This window comes from Culicoides brevitarsis, chromosome 1 (assembly GCF_036172545.1).
Source record: "Culicoides brevitarsis isolate CSIRO-B50_1 chromosome 1, AGI_CSIRO_Cbre_v1, whole genome shotgun sequence".
Lineage (NCBI taxonomy): Eukaryota > Metazoa > Arthropoda > Insecta > Diptera > Ceratopogonidae > Culicoides > Culicoides brevitarsis.
Window position 1 is genome coordinate 35,662,674 of NC_087085.1, and position 17,106 is coordinate 35,679,779.

The 17,106-nt window shown below is 30.3% G+C and overlaps 3 protein-coding genes across 4 annotated transcripts in view; all 3 read left to right on the forward strand.

Annotated features, from left to right (window-relative positions):
- LOC134833292 (adenylate cyclase type 9) overlaps positions 1-10,907 on the forward strand; it is a 51,759-nt gene extending 40,852 nt beyond the window's left edge. For both annotated transcript variants that reach the window (XM_063847577.1, XM_063847568.1), the window contains exons 4-7: positions 57-157; positions 220-3,129; positions 10,320-10,358; positions 10,424-10,907. In XM_063847577.1, coding sequence (XP_063703647.1) covers positions 57-157; positions 220-3,129; positions 10,320-10,358; positions 10,424-10,647 — 3,274 coding nt within the window. In that variant the 3' untranslated portion in view covers positions 10,648-10,907. The remainder of the gene's footprint in view (positions 1-56; positions 158-219; positions 3,130-10,319; positions 10,359-10,423) is intronic.
- Positions 10,908-13,057: 2,150 nt separating this feature from the next.
- On the forward strand, positions 13,058-13,819 carry LOC134836882 (COP9 signalosome complex subunit 8). The gene has a single exon (XM_063852152.1). It carries the CDS (start codon positions 13,181-13,183, stop codon positions 13,736-13,738), a length of 558 nt encoding a protein of 185 aa, XP_063708222.1. The 5' UTR covers positions 13,058-13,180; the 3' UTR covers positions 13,739-13,819.
- Positions 13,820-14,372: 553 nt separating this feature from the next.
- Positions 14,373-16,446, forward strand: LOC134838193 (large ribosomal subunit protein mL65). Its single transcript, XM_063853668.1, has 2 exons — positions 14,373-14,949; positions 15,010-16,446. Exons 1-2 carry the CDS (start codon positions 14,504-14,506, stop codon positions 16,367-16,369), a joined length of 1,806 nt encoding a protein of 601 aa, XP_063709738.1. The 5' UTR covers positions 14,373-14,503; the 3' UTR covers positions 16,370-16,446.
- Positions 16,447-17,106: the final 660 nt, after the last annotated feature.

The following is a 17,106-nucleotide window of genomic DNA, read 5'->3' on the forward strand; positions in this document are numbered from 1 at the left end:
AAAAATCTATTAAATTTGATTAAAAGTTACATAATTAACACAAAATTTCCTTTCAGAATGGAATCTTCTGGGCGCCCTGGACAAGTGCATGTCTCAGAAGAAACCCGCAGCTTCCTCGGCGACAGTTTCGTGCTCGAAGAAGGCGAAGAAGTCTTTGGTAAGTCTAATTTTTTTCAATTTTTATCACATATCCGAATGATACTTACCCCCAATTCGCAGGTCATCGCACATTTTTCGTGCTGGGACGTGTTAATGATCATTCATCGCGTCTTCCTAGTCAAGTAAATCTCAAAGTTCCCGACAACGGTATGCACCTTATGCATCCTGACGACACTTTTTCCAATCGCAGCACCCATTTATCGCAAAGTGTCACGAATTTATCGTCTCCCAGTCAGACACAATTTCACGTTCCGCCAGCATCACCCGTCGTTCCTCAAGGACAATCTCCCGTTTTGTCGCTCAGACCGCGATTAAAGTCGATTGGGCGTATAAGCGGATGTTTCGCACCCGAAGCAACATCGCCTGAACCTCCGCATCACGCGAGTGTCGAACGACAGGATTCTTCAAAGTCGAATAAAAATGTCCCCGTTACACAAGCCCTTCCAAAAATCATGCTAAATGCCAAATCTTTTGATACAAATGACGACGACGGCGACAATGACAGCTTAAATGGCGACATCGAGAACGGGCATTTCAAGGGAGGGCGCGAAAGTCGTTCAAACAGCACAAGTTGCATTCGCCCATCGGCAGCTTCGCGTCTCCTAAACTTCAAATTACCGAAATTGATGCGAATGAATCAGCAAAATAGCAGCAACAATGGCATCTCCAATACCAATTTAACGAGTTTAGATATAATTAAAAGCAACTGTGATAAATCCGAAGAAGTGCCATGTATCGAAAAGAATAGCAGTAGTGTTAATTTAGCGAATAATCATCATCATCCCAACAATGCGACGTATCAACAGTTACCGGTAATCTCGCTTGCGCCTCGCCAAAGTTGCCATGCGCTCGATGTGCCGAACGGAAATAATCGTCTTTGTCGTTCCGCCAGCAAGTCCCATCATACGAATCACATTAGTGCGGACAACAATTCGTCCATCAGTCAAAATTCAAACTCGCTTTTCGATGATATTATAGATATAAGGTCCTACATTTCACAATCGCGCAGCGATATTTCTCCCTTTGGGCGTACCGGATCGTATCGCTCGCAAAGCGGAAGACATGCGCTTCACAGTACGACGGGCGGCGGGGGCATTACAGGCACACAACTTGAAGTTCCTCAACTGGGGCGTCCCCGAAGTTCGACAATTGCCTCAAATTGCCTCGAAGTTTCGGGTTCTGTGGATCGCAGCAGTATTTGTTCGAATCCCTTTGGCGATGATAGCGTTTTTTTGCCATCAGCAGCAGCAAGTCGAAAGGATTCCGGCATTCGAAGTAACAGTCGACGAAGTAGCGTGCAACAAAGTATGTTTCCAATGAACACCACGACAGACAAACATCGCGTTTCGGGATATTTCACGAGTTCCCAGTCGAGTTTGTGTCCTCATGCCGACAGAATTCCCGAAGATACGCATTTGCCATACGAAATGAGTGAATCACATGCGACGCATCCCGATCCTTTGGGTGCCTGCCTGCAACAATTGCGAAAACAATCGGATTTGCAGCTGATTCGGTGTGTTCGGGACAACGCCAAGTCCCAAAATAGTTACCTTGTGAAGCCACCATTGTCGCGATTCACGCTTTTTTTCAAGTCAAAACAGCTCGAGACTGAATTTCGTTCGAAAGCGCATCGTTTGAGTTGCGATCAAGGTATTGACAGTCCTCCGACGCTCGCAACACCCAAATACAACACATATCTTGACATCCTCGTGTCGTTCCTCGTGTACATTTTCATCTCGATTAGCCTATTTTTGCTTCATCCCGGCACTTATATGGGCTCCTATCGCATCTGGGTGTCAATTTTCATCATTTTTAGTTGTTTGCATCTCTTTGCATTGTTTTTGTGCAGCAAACAAATGTGCCAAAAACGCTCGGAAAAGCTTCAGCAACAACGTTCCGTCTTCAATTGCATCTCAAATTGGTATCCGTGGCACATGTGTGGCGCTTTGATACTTTCCATGCCCGTAATTTCCATCCTCGTTAACTTTGCCATCATGAATATCGAGAATTTTCGCATGTTCGAGTTCCATTTTGGCTTCCTGCTCTTCGTCACGATCCTGCATTTCTGTAATTTCACGCAGCTGAATTGCTGGTGGCGAAATTTCTTGGCTTTTATAACGTCAGTTACCTTCGTTGGCATTGCCGTGGGTCACATGTTCAACATCAAGCATCAAAATACCCAGAGACACATACTTGCCATGAACAATCAATCAGCGGCGAATTTCACGGATGTGGTCATGGGAGCACTGAGTAACGCCTTCGACATTGCCAATCACACGTTTTTCATGTCAGATGCGGCAAACGAGACATCCACGAATGCTTCGGACGTTATTCAGGCACGTGGGAGTCGTTCCATCAATCCCGCTGACGTTGATTGGTTCGACAGTTACCGCATCGAAATTTACTTGGATCTTTTTTTGCTGCTCGTGCTCGTGTGGTTTTTGAATCGTGAGTTCGAGATCGGCTACAGACTGAGTTTTTACGGCAGCGCGATCGCGAATCAAGACAAGATGAGGGTACAAAATATGAAAAATCAAGCTGATATGCTGTTGCATAACATAATCCCGAAACACGTGGCAGAAGAGCTAAAATGCACGGCAAAGTACTCGAAAAATTATCATGAAGCGGGAATTGTGTTCGCGAGTATCGTGAATTTCAATGAAATGTATGACGAGTCGTATTTGGGCGGAAAAGAGTATCTGAGAGTGCTTAACGAGTTAATTGGGGACTTTGATGAGCTCCTTGGCAGGCCGGAATTTAAAGCGGTAGAGAAAATTAAGACTATCGGAAGTTCGTTCATGTGCGCAAGTGGCTTGAATCCATCAAGTAGAGGCGAAAATAATGAGCATTTGATCGCTTTGATGGATTTCGCCATTGCCATGCAAGCTGTTATCGATAATTTTAATCGAGATTTGCTGGAATTTAATCTCATTTTGCGTATCGGATACAATATTGGAGATGTGACAGCGGGTAAGTAATTTTAAAATTTACCTTTTGGCACGTGAATATCGAAAATGTGTAAAAAGTTGTCGTCAACGATATTTTTAAGTGCATTTTTGACCAAAAAATTTTAAAATGTGCATTGGGGTTGAAAATGTAAATTGGGTTAAAAGTTTAAAATGTACATTGGGATGAAAAATTTATAATTTTGGAATGTGCATTGGGTTAAAAATTTTAAATAAGCATTGGGTTGAAAAAAGATTAGGACGAGAATAAAATTTTTAATGATTGAAAAATTAAAATGTGCATTAGGTCAAAAAATGAAATTAAAAATTTTAATTAGGTAAAAAATTGAAAATGTGCTAATTTTATTTATGGAAAAATTTGATTGTGGATCGGGTCAAAAAATAAAAATGTTTATTGGGTCAAAAATTTAAAATTAGAATTAGGTCAAAAAAATTAAATGTTCATTGGGTCAAAAAAAGTTCCTCATCTAAAATTTACAGTTATTCGAGTTAACATGTAAAATTTTCATCCCAATGAACAATTTGAGCTTTCAACCCAATGAACATTTTAAATTTTTAATTCAATGCAAATTTGAAAATTTTCACCCCAGTACACATTTCGACAATTTTAATGAAATCCATCAATTAAAATTGAATTTTTCTTCGAAATGCGATGAAAATATGAAGCAGGATCAATTTATCACCCGGCAACTAATTGACCGCTCGTTTGATTTGTGGCGATAGATTATGCAAACACAACACACAACAACCGATGACGAGAAATGTAATGAAATAAAAGAAGTGAAAAATTAATTTGTTGCATGCGCATCACGTTTGCTTGTTAACTAAAATGACATGTCGTGTGCATGTAAATGATTGCCGACAGGCATCCAGTGTTTGTTTGCAACGCGCGCGCTACTTTTTTTTTGCGAATGTGAAGCAAAGTTAAAGGAAATTCTGTTATTTTATTTAAATGGCAACGATACGATGATGATGAATTGAAATAAATGCGGATAAATGGCCAGCGGTATGCGATTTAATTGAAATTGATGCGAGTATTTGCACAAGTTTCGTTAATGAATTGATTTAAATTGACAGATGATGACACAAATTGCGGAAACCAAAGTGAAATAGAGATAAATTAATGCAGTTGCAAGCGCATTTTAGCACATGAACTTGATTTTTCAGCGGATTTTATGAGTTAAAATATCATTTATTGAAAAAAATTAATTGGAAAAATAGTTTAAAAAATTTTTTAAACATAATGTGAAAAGAAAACTTGAAGAAATTTGTTAATTTTGACCATCAGAATTTTCAAGTTCTTGCAATAATTGATGTGTGACGTATTCAAGAGTTTCGACGACAACATTCGATAAATCCGATGTAACTTTTGCTCCTTGTAAAGTGACGCAAGATTTGAATTTTGCTGGAATTCTGATTGTTCTTGCAATAATTGACGTCAATTTGTAATGGAAAATCTTGTCCAATTTAAACAAATTTATCTAAAATGAAAAAAATAATTTTTTTTAATTTTTTTGGACAACTAAAAACATTAAATTTAATTATTTTTATTTATTTAAATAAAAATAAAATAAATTAAATTTAATTTTTTTTTTTTGAAAACTTTTGAAGAAAACATTAAATTTTAAAAAAAAATTTCTTTAATTAAATATTTTTGAGTTTTTGTCAAAATTTTTTTCAATTAATTTTAAAAAATATTATGTATCGAAAAAAAATTTAAATTAAAAATTTTTAAAATTACAAAAATTCAATTTTAGCTGAGATTTTAATTAAAAAAGAAAAATGTTTGAGAGTTTTAGTTTGAAAAATCTTACTTTTTCATTAATTCCAAATTGACGTCTATTCTCCAAGTATTCATTTATACATTTTTCTACTTCCATAAAAACTCCCTTAACCTCATGGTTTGCTTCAAATTTACAAATTTTTATGGATTTTACACTATTTTCCTTAATTTGGGACAAAAATCCAACTATTTGATTGAAAAAACTTTCATCTCCATCAAAAATTTTATTTGTAACAGAAAATTCAATTTTTGAAAATTCTTCTAAAATTTTATCAATTTTTTGATCAGTGACATAAATAAGTTCATTCACAATTTGGATCAACATATCAACCATTTCTGTGTAATTTTCTCCTGTCAGATCTTGATTTTTTTCTAAAATCCTTGAAATCTCGAATTTCGTTTGACTTATCACGAGCGATATTTTTACCACAAAATCCGTGACAGAATTTGTCACATTTGGAATAATTTTATTTGAGAAAGTTTTTTCAATTTTATCGACTGCTTTCCAAAATTTTGATAAAAATTCATTATAATTTGTATTTTCTTGCGAGAAAAATGATGGAAAAATCAAAAAAATACAAAAAATAAATAAAATTTTACGCATCCTAATTTTTTTAAACTTATTTTCTTCAAATTACGGAACAAACTGATTATTCAAAAAACATTTTGGAGTCTTAAACTTTAAAAAATTTTTTTGATCGTCAAAGAATGAAGAAAACTAAATTTTTTGTTTGTTTAGGCGACACGTTTTTTACCGAAAATAAATAAGTTGCACAAAAAAAAAAAACAATTTTTTGCACCAGAATTTTTTTTTATTGCACAACAAGTGTCAAATGACAAAAAAATTATTTATTCCTTTTTCATTTGCAAGCCAGTTCGAAGTAACTGCTCATTCAAATCGTACATTTTCAGGAGGCTATTTTTTGTGTCTTCATCCAGAATACTCAAAAATGTTTTCGGGATCAATTTAGTGTTAGTCGTTAATGCTTCTTGCACATCGGAGACGACCATTTTCATGCTTTCGCGATATTTTTCCACCAAACTGGAGTATATGCCTGTCCATTTAGAGGAATCTACGCCAGTTACGACACGTGCTGACTCCAAAATGTCTCTATTTGATAAAATTATGCTGGCCCATTGCGAAGAAAATGTTTTTACTGCGTCCGTTAGATCGGTGCTTTGTAAAGTTTCGAGAGTTTGGTTCATTTTGGTTAACATTTTTTCGATTTGTTCCATTTCTAGAGCAGTCATTCCTTGGAAAAGCAGGATGATGCACAAAGTTGCAAGAATTTTCTTCATTTTGAGTTGATTTTGTAGTTTGAAATTTGAAACTGAAGCGAAAAATCATGAAGTTTCAATATTTATACCGTTAATTATCGAAATGTCTGTATGTCAAAGAATGCAAAAATTTGCGTTTCCTTGTTTAATTTATCTGTTTTAATCTGGCACGTACGGCTTTGACAAAATATTTTGTAACTTCACGTTTTAATCTGCGTATCTTTATAAGAAGTTTCTTGAAAGAACTTTTTGTATTTACAAAAAAGTTAAAAAATATAAAAAAAGGTTAAGCCAATATTGAAAATTGTTGCATGTTTCTTCCAATTTTTTTAAAGTTTAGAAAAAAATTAATATTTAATATCTTTGCAAAAATAATTTTTCGAACAATTATTTGAAAATTTATTATTTTGTTTAAAATTATTATTTTTGAATTATTATTTTTTTTCTTTTAATATTTAAAATTTCTAATATTTCAAAATTTTTACCATTGAAAATTAAAAAAACTGAAATTTTGTGAATGTCAATTCAAAAAACTGACTGTTGTTTATTACTAAAAAATAAATAAATAAATACAAAAAATTCAATTAAATTAATTTTTTTAATTAATAAAAAATTTTTTAAATATGTATATATAAAATTATTTAAATTTTTAATTATAATTAAATTATAATAATTTAATTATTTATATTTATTTTTTTAAATTTAAATTTATTTTTAATTAACTATTTTTTTATATGAAAATTAATATTTAAAAATTATTTAATAATTATTTTAAAAAATTAATTTAATTTAAGAAAAATAATATATTTTTTTGTTTAACTATTATTAAATTTTTGTTAAATATAAAAAAAAATATATTTGAGACTGGCTCAAATTGAAAAAAAATCATTTTTGCCTTTACCGCTTTCTAAAAAATCTAAAAAAATCATCTTTGATGTAAATATTTTTAACATCAAATTAAACAGAATTTCAGTCTATAAACAAAATAAATTTCCAGAAAATTCTTTAAAAAACCAACAACAATTTTCTAAATGGAAAAATACATCCATCTTCCTTGGCAAAAGACATAAATGATGATTATAATAACAGTAATTAACCGCCTATGCACCAACAACAACGAAACCATCCTCGTTTGTCGCTCGTCAGACATGAAAACAGATTCTGCCGTATTTATTTACCGTCTAAATTTAGACACAGAAACCTAAAATAAGGCGCGTGGGCAGGTAAAAATAAAACCACACTTGCTAACCTGTTGAATAATTCGTGCACACAGAATTCGCACACAAAACGTATACAAAAGTTTACATGAAACGGAAATCGTGTAAAAATAGAACTTTTTTTTTATTGTTGAGAAGTTTTTGTTTAAATTTTTCTTTTGTAATTTTTTAAACAAAAAAAAATTTTTTTTTTTCAAGGGAATCCTTTTGTCTCCCAATCCGAATAAAATAAAATAAAAAGTTAAAATCCGATAAAATTGATTCAACAAGAAAAATTTCCCGGAAAAATTCTACCTTTTTCCCCTCATCATGTCGTCGTCGTCGTGTGTCGTTGCTCGACAAAGTACATAACAACATGAAATATTTACCTGAAATGAGGTCAAATGCAAAGAAATTGATTTTATGTGTGGCTGTCGGAATAAAAGTGTGGAAAAGTGAAAGACAAATTTACCCAAGTTGACGGATCGGCATTTGTCAGTCTCCCTGGAACGAAAGATATTTTTTTTTCGTTAACGAGACAAGGGTAACTGTAAGCTTTTAATGAAATCAACAAAAAATCGTCTCGATATTTTTCAAATTTCTAAAGGGAAAATATTTCAAGATTGAATTAATGTCCTTTTACGAGGATCGAAGACGACGTAAACATGTTTACCACTCAAACCTTCCTTTTAACACTCCATCGATGGAGACGCCTTGTTTTTTTTTAAATTCAAATAAAAAAGCAACACGTACCGTGTCAATGACCGCTTGCTTGGCGAAGGAAAAATCTAATAAGCAAAAAAGGGACGAAATCACGACAGACACAAAATCATAAGTAAAAATATCCTCAAGTCAATTAAAACGAGGAAAAAGTTAATTTGTACATCTCTTAATTAAAAATTACGTCAAGATTGCCTCGGATACACGAAAATTCTCGGAAAACTCTTAATTAAAGCGACAGTAGTCAGGAAAAAGGGACACGAGTGATAAATGAGCGGTTTAGCATAACATAAAATGATGGCATTGAAGGAAATCGAAATAAAATTACTTTCGATAATTAACTGAATATTTTTAGAGCTAACGAATGGGCGCCGATGTCTGATGAAATTAAAACCGCATGAGGCAAGTAAATATCCGATGATACAGTGAACGATTACAATTATTGCTGCTATTCATTTTATTTATCTTTTTTTTTTGGGATTAATTTTGTGCGTTTATTGTGCGATAAATTGATGTCAAATTTAGCCTCAGAATTAATTTTTAATGCTGGCTGGTTGGTTGGCAGGCATCAAGTTGGTTGTCACATGTTATACTCACCGCATGATATGTAGTTTTGTGTTTGCGGAGGAAATGTTGTTGTTTGAGAGATAAATATGAAACAGAATATTTTGTGTATTTGCCTTGTAAATGCAAATGAAGAGTCTTTTGTTTATATTTGATGGACAAAATTGAGGTTTTTGTGTTCATTTCCAAGAATTTATGCGGTAAATGACTGTCGAAAATTTACGTTTTGCTGTGTGAGATTCAATTTTTCATTTAAGAGAATAATTTAAAAATTGTTTAAATATTAAATAGCTGTCAAAATTTTTATTAAAAATTAGAATTTTTAAGTAGAAAAGTTTTTTTCTTTTTATTTTATTTTTTTTTAAATTAATTAAAAAATCTTGAGCTTCCTTTATTTTTTTAAATAAATTTTGTCAAAAAAATAAAAAAAAGCTGAAAAATATTTAATATTTTCAATTTAAAAAATATTATAATTTGTGATTTTTATCTTTTTTTCCTTTATTGGGTTGCTTAAAATGTGTTTTTTTTTGAAAATTTTTATATTTCAAAATTATTTATTTTTTTTTATCTCAAACAAAAATTTTCCTTTTATTTTTATTGAAATTTTAAAATTTATTGAGATCGAAATCTTAATAAAAACTTCTTAAACATTTATTTTTGCTAAAATATATTCTTTAATTTAAAAAAAATCATTTTATTTAATTTCATCAGTAAATGTCAATTCAAAAAATTGACCGTTAAAAATTTGAAAATCGCCGTTTAGCTAATTCATTTTTTTTTAATTTTAATTAAAAAAATTTTTTTAAGGATTTGATTTAAAAAAATATTTTAAAAATATAATAATCATGAAATCTAATTAATTTTTTATTAATTTTAAACTAAATTAAATTAAACATTAATATATTTTAAAAACATCTAAAAAAAAAATTAAAAAAAAAAGTTAAAATAATTAAACAATAAAATATATAAAATATTTCAAAATAAATACCTAATTATAAAAAACAATGGAAAATAAAACAAAAAATTTCTTTTCAGAAAAATTCTTTCTCGTTCGAAAAATATTTTTCCCACAAAACACAAATTAAATTTATGACAAAGACAACATGTTTGTCTAGGCATTTACAAGTAATGTCCTGTCTATTATGCTAATTTTTTTTACTGTTCATGTCGTTTTCATTTACGTTCTTTGCGAATTTCACGCTTGCTAAATTCCTCCGAGACTTGAAATTTTTTTACTACACGGAACACAGGAAAAAAATAAATCAAACTAAATTTATTTGTCATTTAAAAGTTTTAATTACCTAGTTTTGTGATCGTAATTCAGTCGCACTTAGACATTTCTGTAACGAGCAGAGTATGAGAGAGCAACGAATGCAATTAGCTGAATCAACGTAAAATTTTATAAAATATAGTTAATTACCGTATCACTTACCGTGCTCTGATGCACTATAAAATCGCCGCACATTCTTCAAAGAGCTTATGTGACATTTACTTAAGGCGTTTTCTCTGTTCTCGACCCGCGACGCCTTGAAAATAAATTTTAATGACGACAACGAAAATTAATCCACAGAGTCGCGTTCGCGTGCCTCATTAACTTTTGATGCACATGTCTTTCAAATAAATTATTTGTCTCACGTTTTTGTCTCTTCGCAGGTGTCATTGGTACGAGTAAGCTGTATTACGACATATGGGGTAAATATTAATATTTTTTTTTTCAAAGGATATTTGATTGATTTTATTATTTTTTTTTCCAACAGGTGACGCAGTGAATATTGCAAGTCGCATGGATTCAACAGGTGTGGCTGGGCGCATTCAAGTCAGTAGTCATTGTCTCCCGTATTTGGAATCGACTTACGAATTCGAGTCACGTGGACAAGTTTACGTCAAGGGAAAGGATAACATGGAGGTATTTTTGTTGAAATGCAAACGTCCCGTGAACGACGACTTGCCGAGTGCTGAAGATGATCAAAATATTTTTTAATTTACAAAAAAAAAAAAAAAAAAATTGGGGAGACACAAGATCCACAGACTGAAAAATTATCGATTTTAATATAAATTTGTTTAAAAAAATATTTTTTTTAATTTAATGAACAAGAAAAATCCTTTTTAATCGCTTTAAACAACTACAATCAGTTTTAATTGCAAAAGTCATTCAAAAAAAAAAAAGTTTTCATATCACAAGTAATTTAATTGAAAAGTGGCAACAACTTGAAGAGTTTAAACTAATAAACTTCATTAAAAACAAACATCCTTACAAAAAAACTTTCAGTATTCATTTCAAGAAGAATTTTTAAAAGTGCCTTTTTTTCTTTTTTTTTATTAACTTTAATAATTTTTGAATAATTTTCCACAGAGATTTATTAAAAAAAAAAATTAAAGGAAATAATTAAAATCCTTCCTGCTTTTAAAATATTTCCGTTGTTGATGTTCATTCATGTTTATCATAAAAAAATAAAAAAAAATAAAACTCTATAAATATAATTAACTCATATTACCAAAAAACAACAAAAAAATGACAAAAAGGGCTAAATTGATGTTTATGTTAAATGAAAAAAAAAATGTTGGCATTGTGCTGTTGTGTAAAATAATAATAATAATAATATGTTGATGTAAAATGAAATGTTTGTTGTTATCCACATGAGAAAATAATTAAAACTGGGCAAAAATATTTTTTGTGGCAAGTGCAGAATTTGCAATGATGTTAAATGAAATAATAACAAATAATAAATAGTCATGTTGAGAGCGAGAGAGATCTATAAAAAAAAAGTTTATGATGATGTTGAATTATATTGAAGTAAAATAAACGTTTCAGATGAGTTTATATTGAATGTTGAGAACAAATGTTGAACAAAAGTTGTTAGTAGGTAATTATTATGTAAAATGATAAGGTACGATGATAAGGAAGTTTTACATAAAATGATAATTGAAAATGTGATCGATTGGCAGCAGAAAAAAGTTAGGTTTTTAAGAGAAAAATATATTTAAGAGAATAAAATATTAATTTATTTGAATGTAAATAATAGAGAGAAAAATAAATAGTAGAAAATTCTTGTAAAAAAAAAAGTTTTGCGGTTTTAATTATTTATTTTCTGGAATTATACAAGGTGAGTTTTCTTTTATTTTTATGGGTAATTCAATTAATTATAATTTTGTCATTGTTTTAAATATTGAATGGACTCCAATTAAAAGAAGTTTAATATTTTATTTGAAATAATTCGGAAAATAATGAAATTATTATGATTTTTATATAATGAGATATATTGTTTTATTCCTTTTTTTGATCCGGATTTTATTTATTATTTATTGAATATTTTTTTATTTATTTAAATAATTTAATTTAAAATTATTTTTTTTTTATTTTAAAAATATTTTCATCAAAATTTTATATTTGTATTTTATTATTTCATTGATTGAAAATTTAATATTTATATTTTTATTAAAATATTTAATTTAAATAAATAAAAATGTCTTAAAAAAAATAAAAATGTCTTAAAAACGGAAAAAAAAATTATTCTTAAAAAAATTGTTTTAATTTAAATTTTATTTAGGCCGTTCCAAATTTTTTCCGATGTTTTTGTCCCAAAACATTTTTTTTGAAAAAAATAAAATAAAAAATAAAAATAAAAAAAAAATTTGGAAATATTTTTCATACAAAATTTAATACCAAATAAATTTAAAATATTTTAAATTTATTTGTTAGGTACATTTAAATTTAATGATTTCATTGATTTGAAAAGTATTTGAATTTTTAAAAATTTTGAAACAAAAAAAAAATAAAAAAAAAAATTAAAAATTTTTGACGTTTTTGAAAATCGTTAATTGAAGACATTAAAATAATTTTTACTTTTATTATTTTAAGTTTTTAAGTCAAAGCTTTAATAAATTTTTAACAAAATAAAAATTTAAGAAAAAAAATTTTTTGACCAAAAAAAAAATTTTAAATAATTGAAAATTTAAGTTCATATCTTATAAATTTTAATTTTTGGAATTTATTATCGTTTTTAAATCAAAAAGTACCAAAAAATTGTCAATTTTGATGAAATTTTTAACTTTTTTTTTTATTTTGCCCCATTGAAATTTCGGCCAAAAAACACAGAAAAAAAATTTGGAGCGGCCTTATTGATTTGAAAATAAAAAAAAAATCAGGAGTAATTTTTTTTTATAATTTTTTTTTACCAAATTTATATTTTTTTATGAGTGAATCTTTTATACGTTTTTACTCTTTAAATTACCTAAAAAATTTTTTATTAAAGAAAATACTCAAAAATTTAAAAATTTGAATTTTTAATTTATTTTTCAGTCACGTGGTTCAAAAATTTCAACGTCTCATTTAAAATGTTCATCCCGTTGCACAATTTCAAACAAAAATCACTTTGCGCTTTGGGATCATTCATAATTTTTCCGAATCAAAACATTGCATTTTTTCTTGAAAAACTCTCAAAAAATCGAGTTTTCAGTAAGAAATTTCCACTCAAGTCCATTACTCAACAAAAAATTCACCAAAACCCGTCACAATGTTAGACGAAAAAATCGACCAACTTGTCCAAATGTTGGAAAAGCAGGAAATGGAAGCAACAAACATTTCGGCAACGATTTACACAGAACTCCTGGCCGCCTATTTGTATCAGGGCGACTTGAATAACGTGAATTACCTGTGGAAACGGATTCCGGCGAGCGTAAAACAGGGAAATCGTGAACTCGAACGCATGCGACAAATTTACCGGCATCTCGTCGACAACGATTATCCGGCATTTTATCGTGCCATGGACTACGAGTGGTCTCGTAATGTTGCCGAAATCATGTTTGAGCTGAAGAATAAGGTGCGACAAGAGTGTTTGAGCACCGTCGGCAAGACGTATGTCACAATTTTCCAAAGCGTACTCATGGGCATTGCGAATTTGACGGCGGATCAGATTGAGGAGACTTGCAAAACGATGGGATGGGAACTTACGCCGGGCAACGATCCGATTATCGTGATTAAGAAGCAAGCAACGGAGATGAAAGTTCCTCCGGCAACGTGTGAGGCGCAATTAGCGATGTTGACGGATTTCATTTCGTTCCTGGAAAATTAAAAAATTTTCTTTGTGATTAATTCTTAAGTTTTTTTTGGGCTTCAAGCACTTTTTAATAAAGTAATAATTTGATAAATTATAAAAAAATATTTTTAGTGGAATTTTATTTAAAAAATTAAATTTTTGTTAAAAATAATATTTTTTTCAGAAATTTTCTTATTAATTTTTATTCAAAAATTCAATTTTTCAGGAAATTAATTAAAAAAAAGTTAAACTTTCATTGAAAAAAAATTATTTGAGAAAAATTTATTTTTAAAAAATTTAAAATTTTAATCAAAAAAAAAATTTTTAAGTGATTTTTATTAAAAAATATTAAATTTGATTAAATTTAAAATTCTTTAAGAGAAATTTGTTGAAAAAAAAATTAAAATTTCATTTAAAAAATTATTTTTGAGACAATTATATTAAAATATGTTAAATTTTATTTATAAAAATTTAATCTTTACGGAAAATTTAATTTTAAAACAATTTAAATTTTCATAAAAAAAATATTTTTTGATAAAATTTCTTTAAAAAAATGTTAAATTTGATAAAATTGTTAATTTTTAAAATAAATTTCTTGAAAAAACTCACCTAAAAATATTCAACCGTCATTCGATTCAAATAAAAATGTCAAAAAACCTCAAAAGTGACATTTTCAAAACATCAAAAAAATATTTTCATCAATTTCTTCTTCGATTTTCTCCTTTTTTCGCATCGATAAATGCTCTTTTAGGGCTCAAATCCTCGTTCCATCGTACCTTCATTGAGCATTGAACACGCAGAATGTCGAATCTGCTAAAATTAAATCGTGCCGCCCTCAGATTTGTACAAAATACGAAACGTGGATTGGCGACACGAGTTATCGAAAATCCTGAAGAATACACGGAGAAGCCGGAATACCCTCCAATTGTCGATATTTCGAATGAAGCGAAGAAAAAACGAGCCAAGGAACGTTACCACGAGGAATACAAGCAAGTTGGCACTGTCGAAGAGAAAGTCATAAAATTAAATCTTCCCAAATATTATGGATTTCAATGCGTTGTCTTGGATCAGTCGGAAGTTTTGTACGACACACTCAACTTTGGGCAGTACATTACGCGAACGGTGAAGCATGAAACGCCTGAATTACCTGAGTTTTATAAGAAAAATGACGAAATGGTGTCGAAGCTGGCGGAAAAAGTCAAGAGTGAAGTCGAAGATGTCATTGGATTTGAGTATTCCGGGTATTTGTGAGTATTTTTCATTCGATTTTTGATAAATTTAGGTTAATTTGTGATTTTTTCTTTTAGGAGAGACTTTGTACTGAACAATCCAAAGGCGACACCTGAAGAAAAAGAGCGTTTTCTCGCTTCCAACATTTGTTTCCAGCTGAATCGTACTTTAGTTAATGCCTTACACGGAGATTTTCCTCATTTAAGTGAATGTGAAGTCGATTTGGATCCCCGTCACGAAGCATTTTGGTTCGTTGGAGGCATTGATCCGCCCGAACGGGTTCGTTCCTATCGTCGAGGCCACGAATGGACCAAAAAATTCGAAAAAGCTCCCGTCGATCGTAGTTTTCAGCATATTTCGCAGCCGTATCTCACATTGAGACACGTAAATCCGCTGCCAGCATTGGAAAATGTCAATTTAGAGGCGCTTAATTACGTCACAGATAAAGTCGAAGTGCCCGATCAGAAGTACGATCCACGCGTTTATGGCTACAGAACGACACATCGTCACGGCACAATTGTTCCGGGCTATTGGGCGGGCAGTGCTCACGAGTTTGGGGTGTTGTCGTACCAACGACGTGATGGTTTGCTGAAATTTGCGAAGAATTACACGCCGGAAGATGTCCAAGAAGCACTTCACATGCAAGGAATTACCTCGAGTTTCGCTTGGGCTTATGCGCAAGCAGCTTTTCAGGGATTCACGACTTTTAATGAGATCACGTATCCCTTGACAAGTCAAACCATCATCACAGATGGGCGTTTATTCTCGTTCTATGCGTACCAGATGAACACCTTGTTGCTGCATTCGGAGCATGCCAAGACAAATCCGCGTTACAACAAGTGCTGGGCGACGCCAGAGATGAAACTTTTCGAAGAAGTTGACGCCAGCGGGAAAGTAATTGGCTTTAATCCTGACGTTTTGAAGAATTTACTGCATTTTTACGTAAATGCACCCGAAAAACGCGAAGATGTCGATATGAAACCTTACCTCGATCCAAAAGCGCCACGAGCTGCTCTCATCGAAGACGAGTTACGACGTGAATTTATCGAAAAAACGTACAAACATCTCATGGCGAACCGTAAACGACACGAAAGAGTTCCCGAAACGTACTTGTGGGAGAAATTCTATAAAATTGACTTTAAAACGCGTCCCATGGAGCCGAGGCGGAGACCCTTTGAATTGGGCATTAATCCGTTCAGAAGGAGGTTGGATGACCATTTGCCGGAATATGTGCCGCGTATTTTGCGCCCGGGAGGTTATGGAGGCCGAAGACATGGCAAAAGTCAGGAGAAATGGCGCCCAACGTTCTATCCAACGACGCATAGTGATCGTCCGCGATCGAAAGTCGTGCCCAATTATCCAGAGCAACACAAATATGAGAAGATTAACGAAGAGGAATACAAGGAATTGGATAAGAGGTACAGGAAAAAGGAATGAAAAGGAAATTTTTGAACAGTTTTTAGTTAAATACAAATTATTTAGTTTAGAGAACTTGAATAAAAATGAATGAAAAATAATAAAATTTATGGTTTTTTGATTGAAAAATGAATTTAAGTTAAAAATTTTATGAAAATCATCAAAAAATAAAAAAAAAAAATTCAAATTAAAATTAGATTTTTTTTGAATTTGAAAAAAAATGATTTTAAAATATTTAACGGATATTTTTTAAATTGACATTTACGAAATTTTGATTTTAATTTTTTTTGAAAAATTTTGCATGAGGAAAATTTAAAAAAAAATCGTCAAAAAATTTATCTTGAACAATTTTAATAGAGATTTTAAAAAAAATCAAAAAAAAACGATCAATTTTTTAAAATGACATTTACAAATTTTTTATTTAAAAATTTTAAAAAATTGATATTAAAAAATAATAAAAATCTTTTAAAATAAAAAAAAATTAAAATGATTGATCCTCGAAAATTGTATTTTAAAAAATTTTAATTTTTTCAAATTGATATTTAAGAATTTTTCAAAATATTTATTTAATTGTTTCTTTCAAAAAATTTTTTTTTTCAAATTTTTCATCGAAAATTCATTAAATAATCTAAAAATAAAATAAAAAAAAATTTTATTTAAATTTCTAAAATAAAAAATTGCTTCAAAATTCAAAACTCCATATTTCGACTTCAAAAAATTTTTATTTTTTAGTAAATAATTTTCAAAAGGAAAAATAT

Coding starts and splice junctions, on each gene's coding strand:
- LOC134836882 (XM_063852152.1), top strand. CDS start 13,181: ATGTTAGACGAAAAAATCGACCAACTTGTCCAAATGTTGGAAAAGCAG.
- LOC134838193 (XM_063853668.1), top strand. CDS start 14,504: ATGTCGAATCTGCTAAAATTAAATCGTGCCGCCCTCAGATTTGTACAA. Junction 14,950..15,009: donor TTTGAGTATTCCGGGTATTT/GTGAGTATTTTT, acceptor TTTTTCTTTTAG/GAGAGACTTTGTACTGAACA.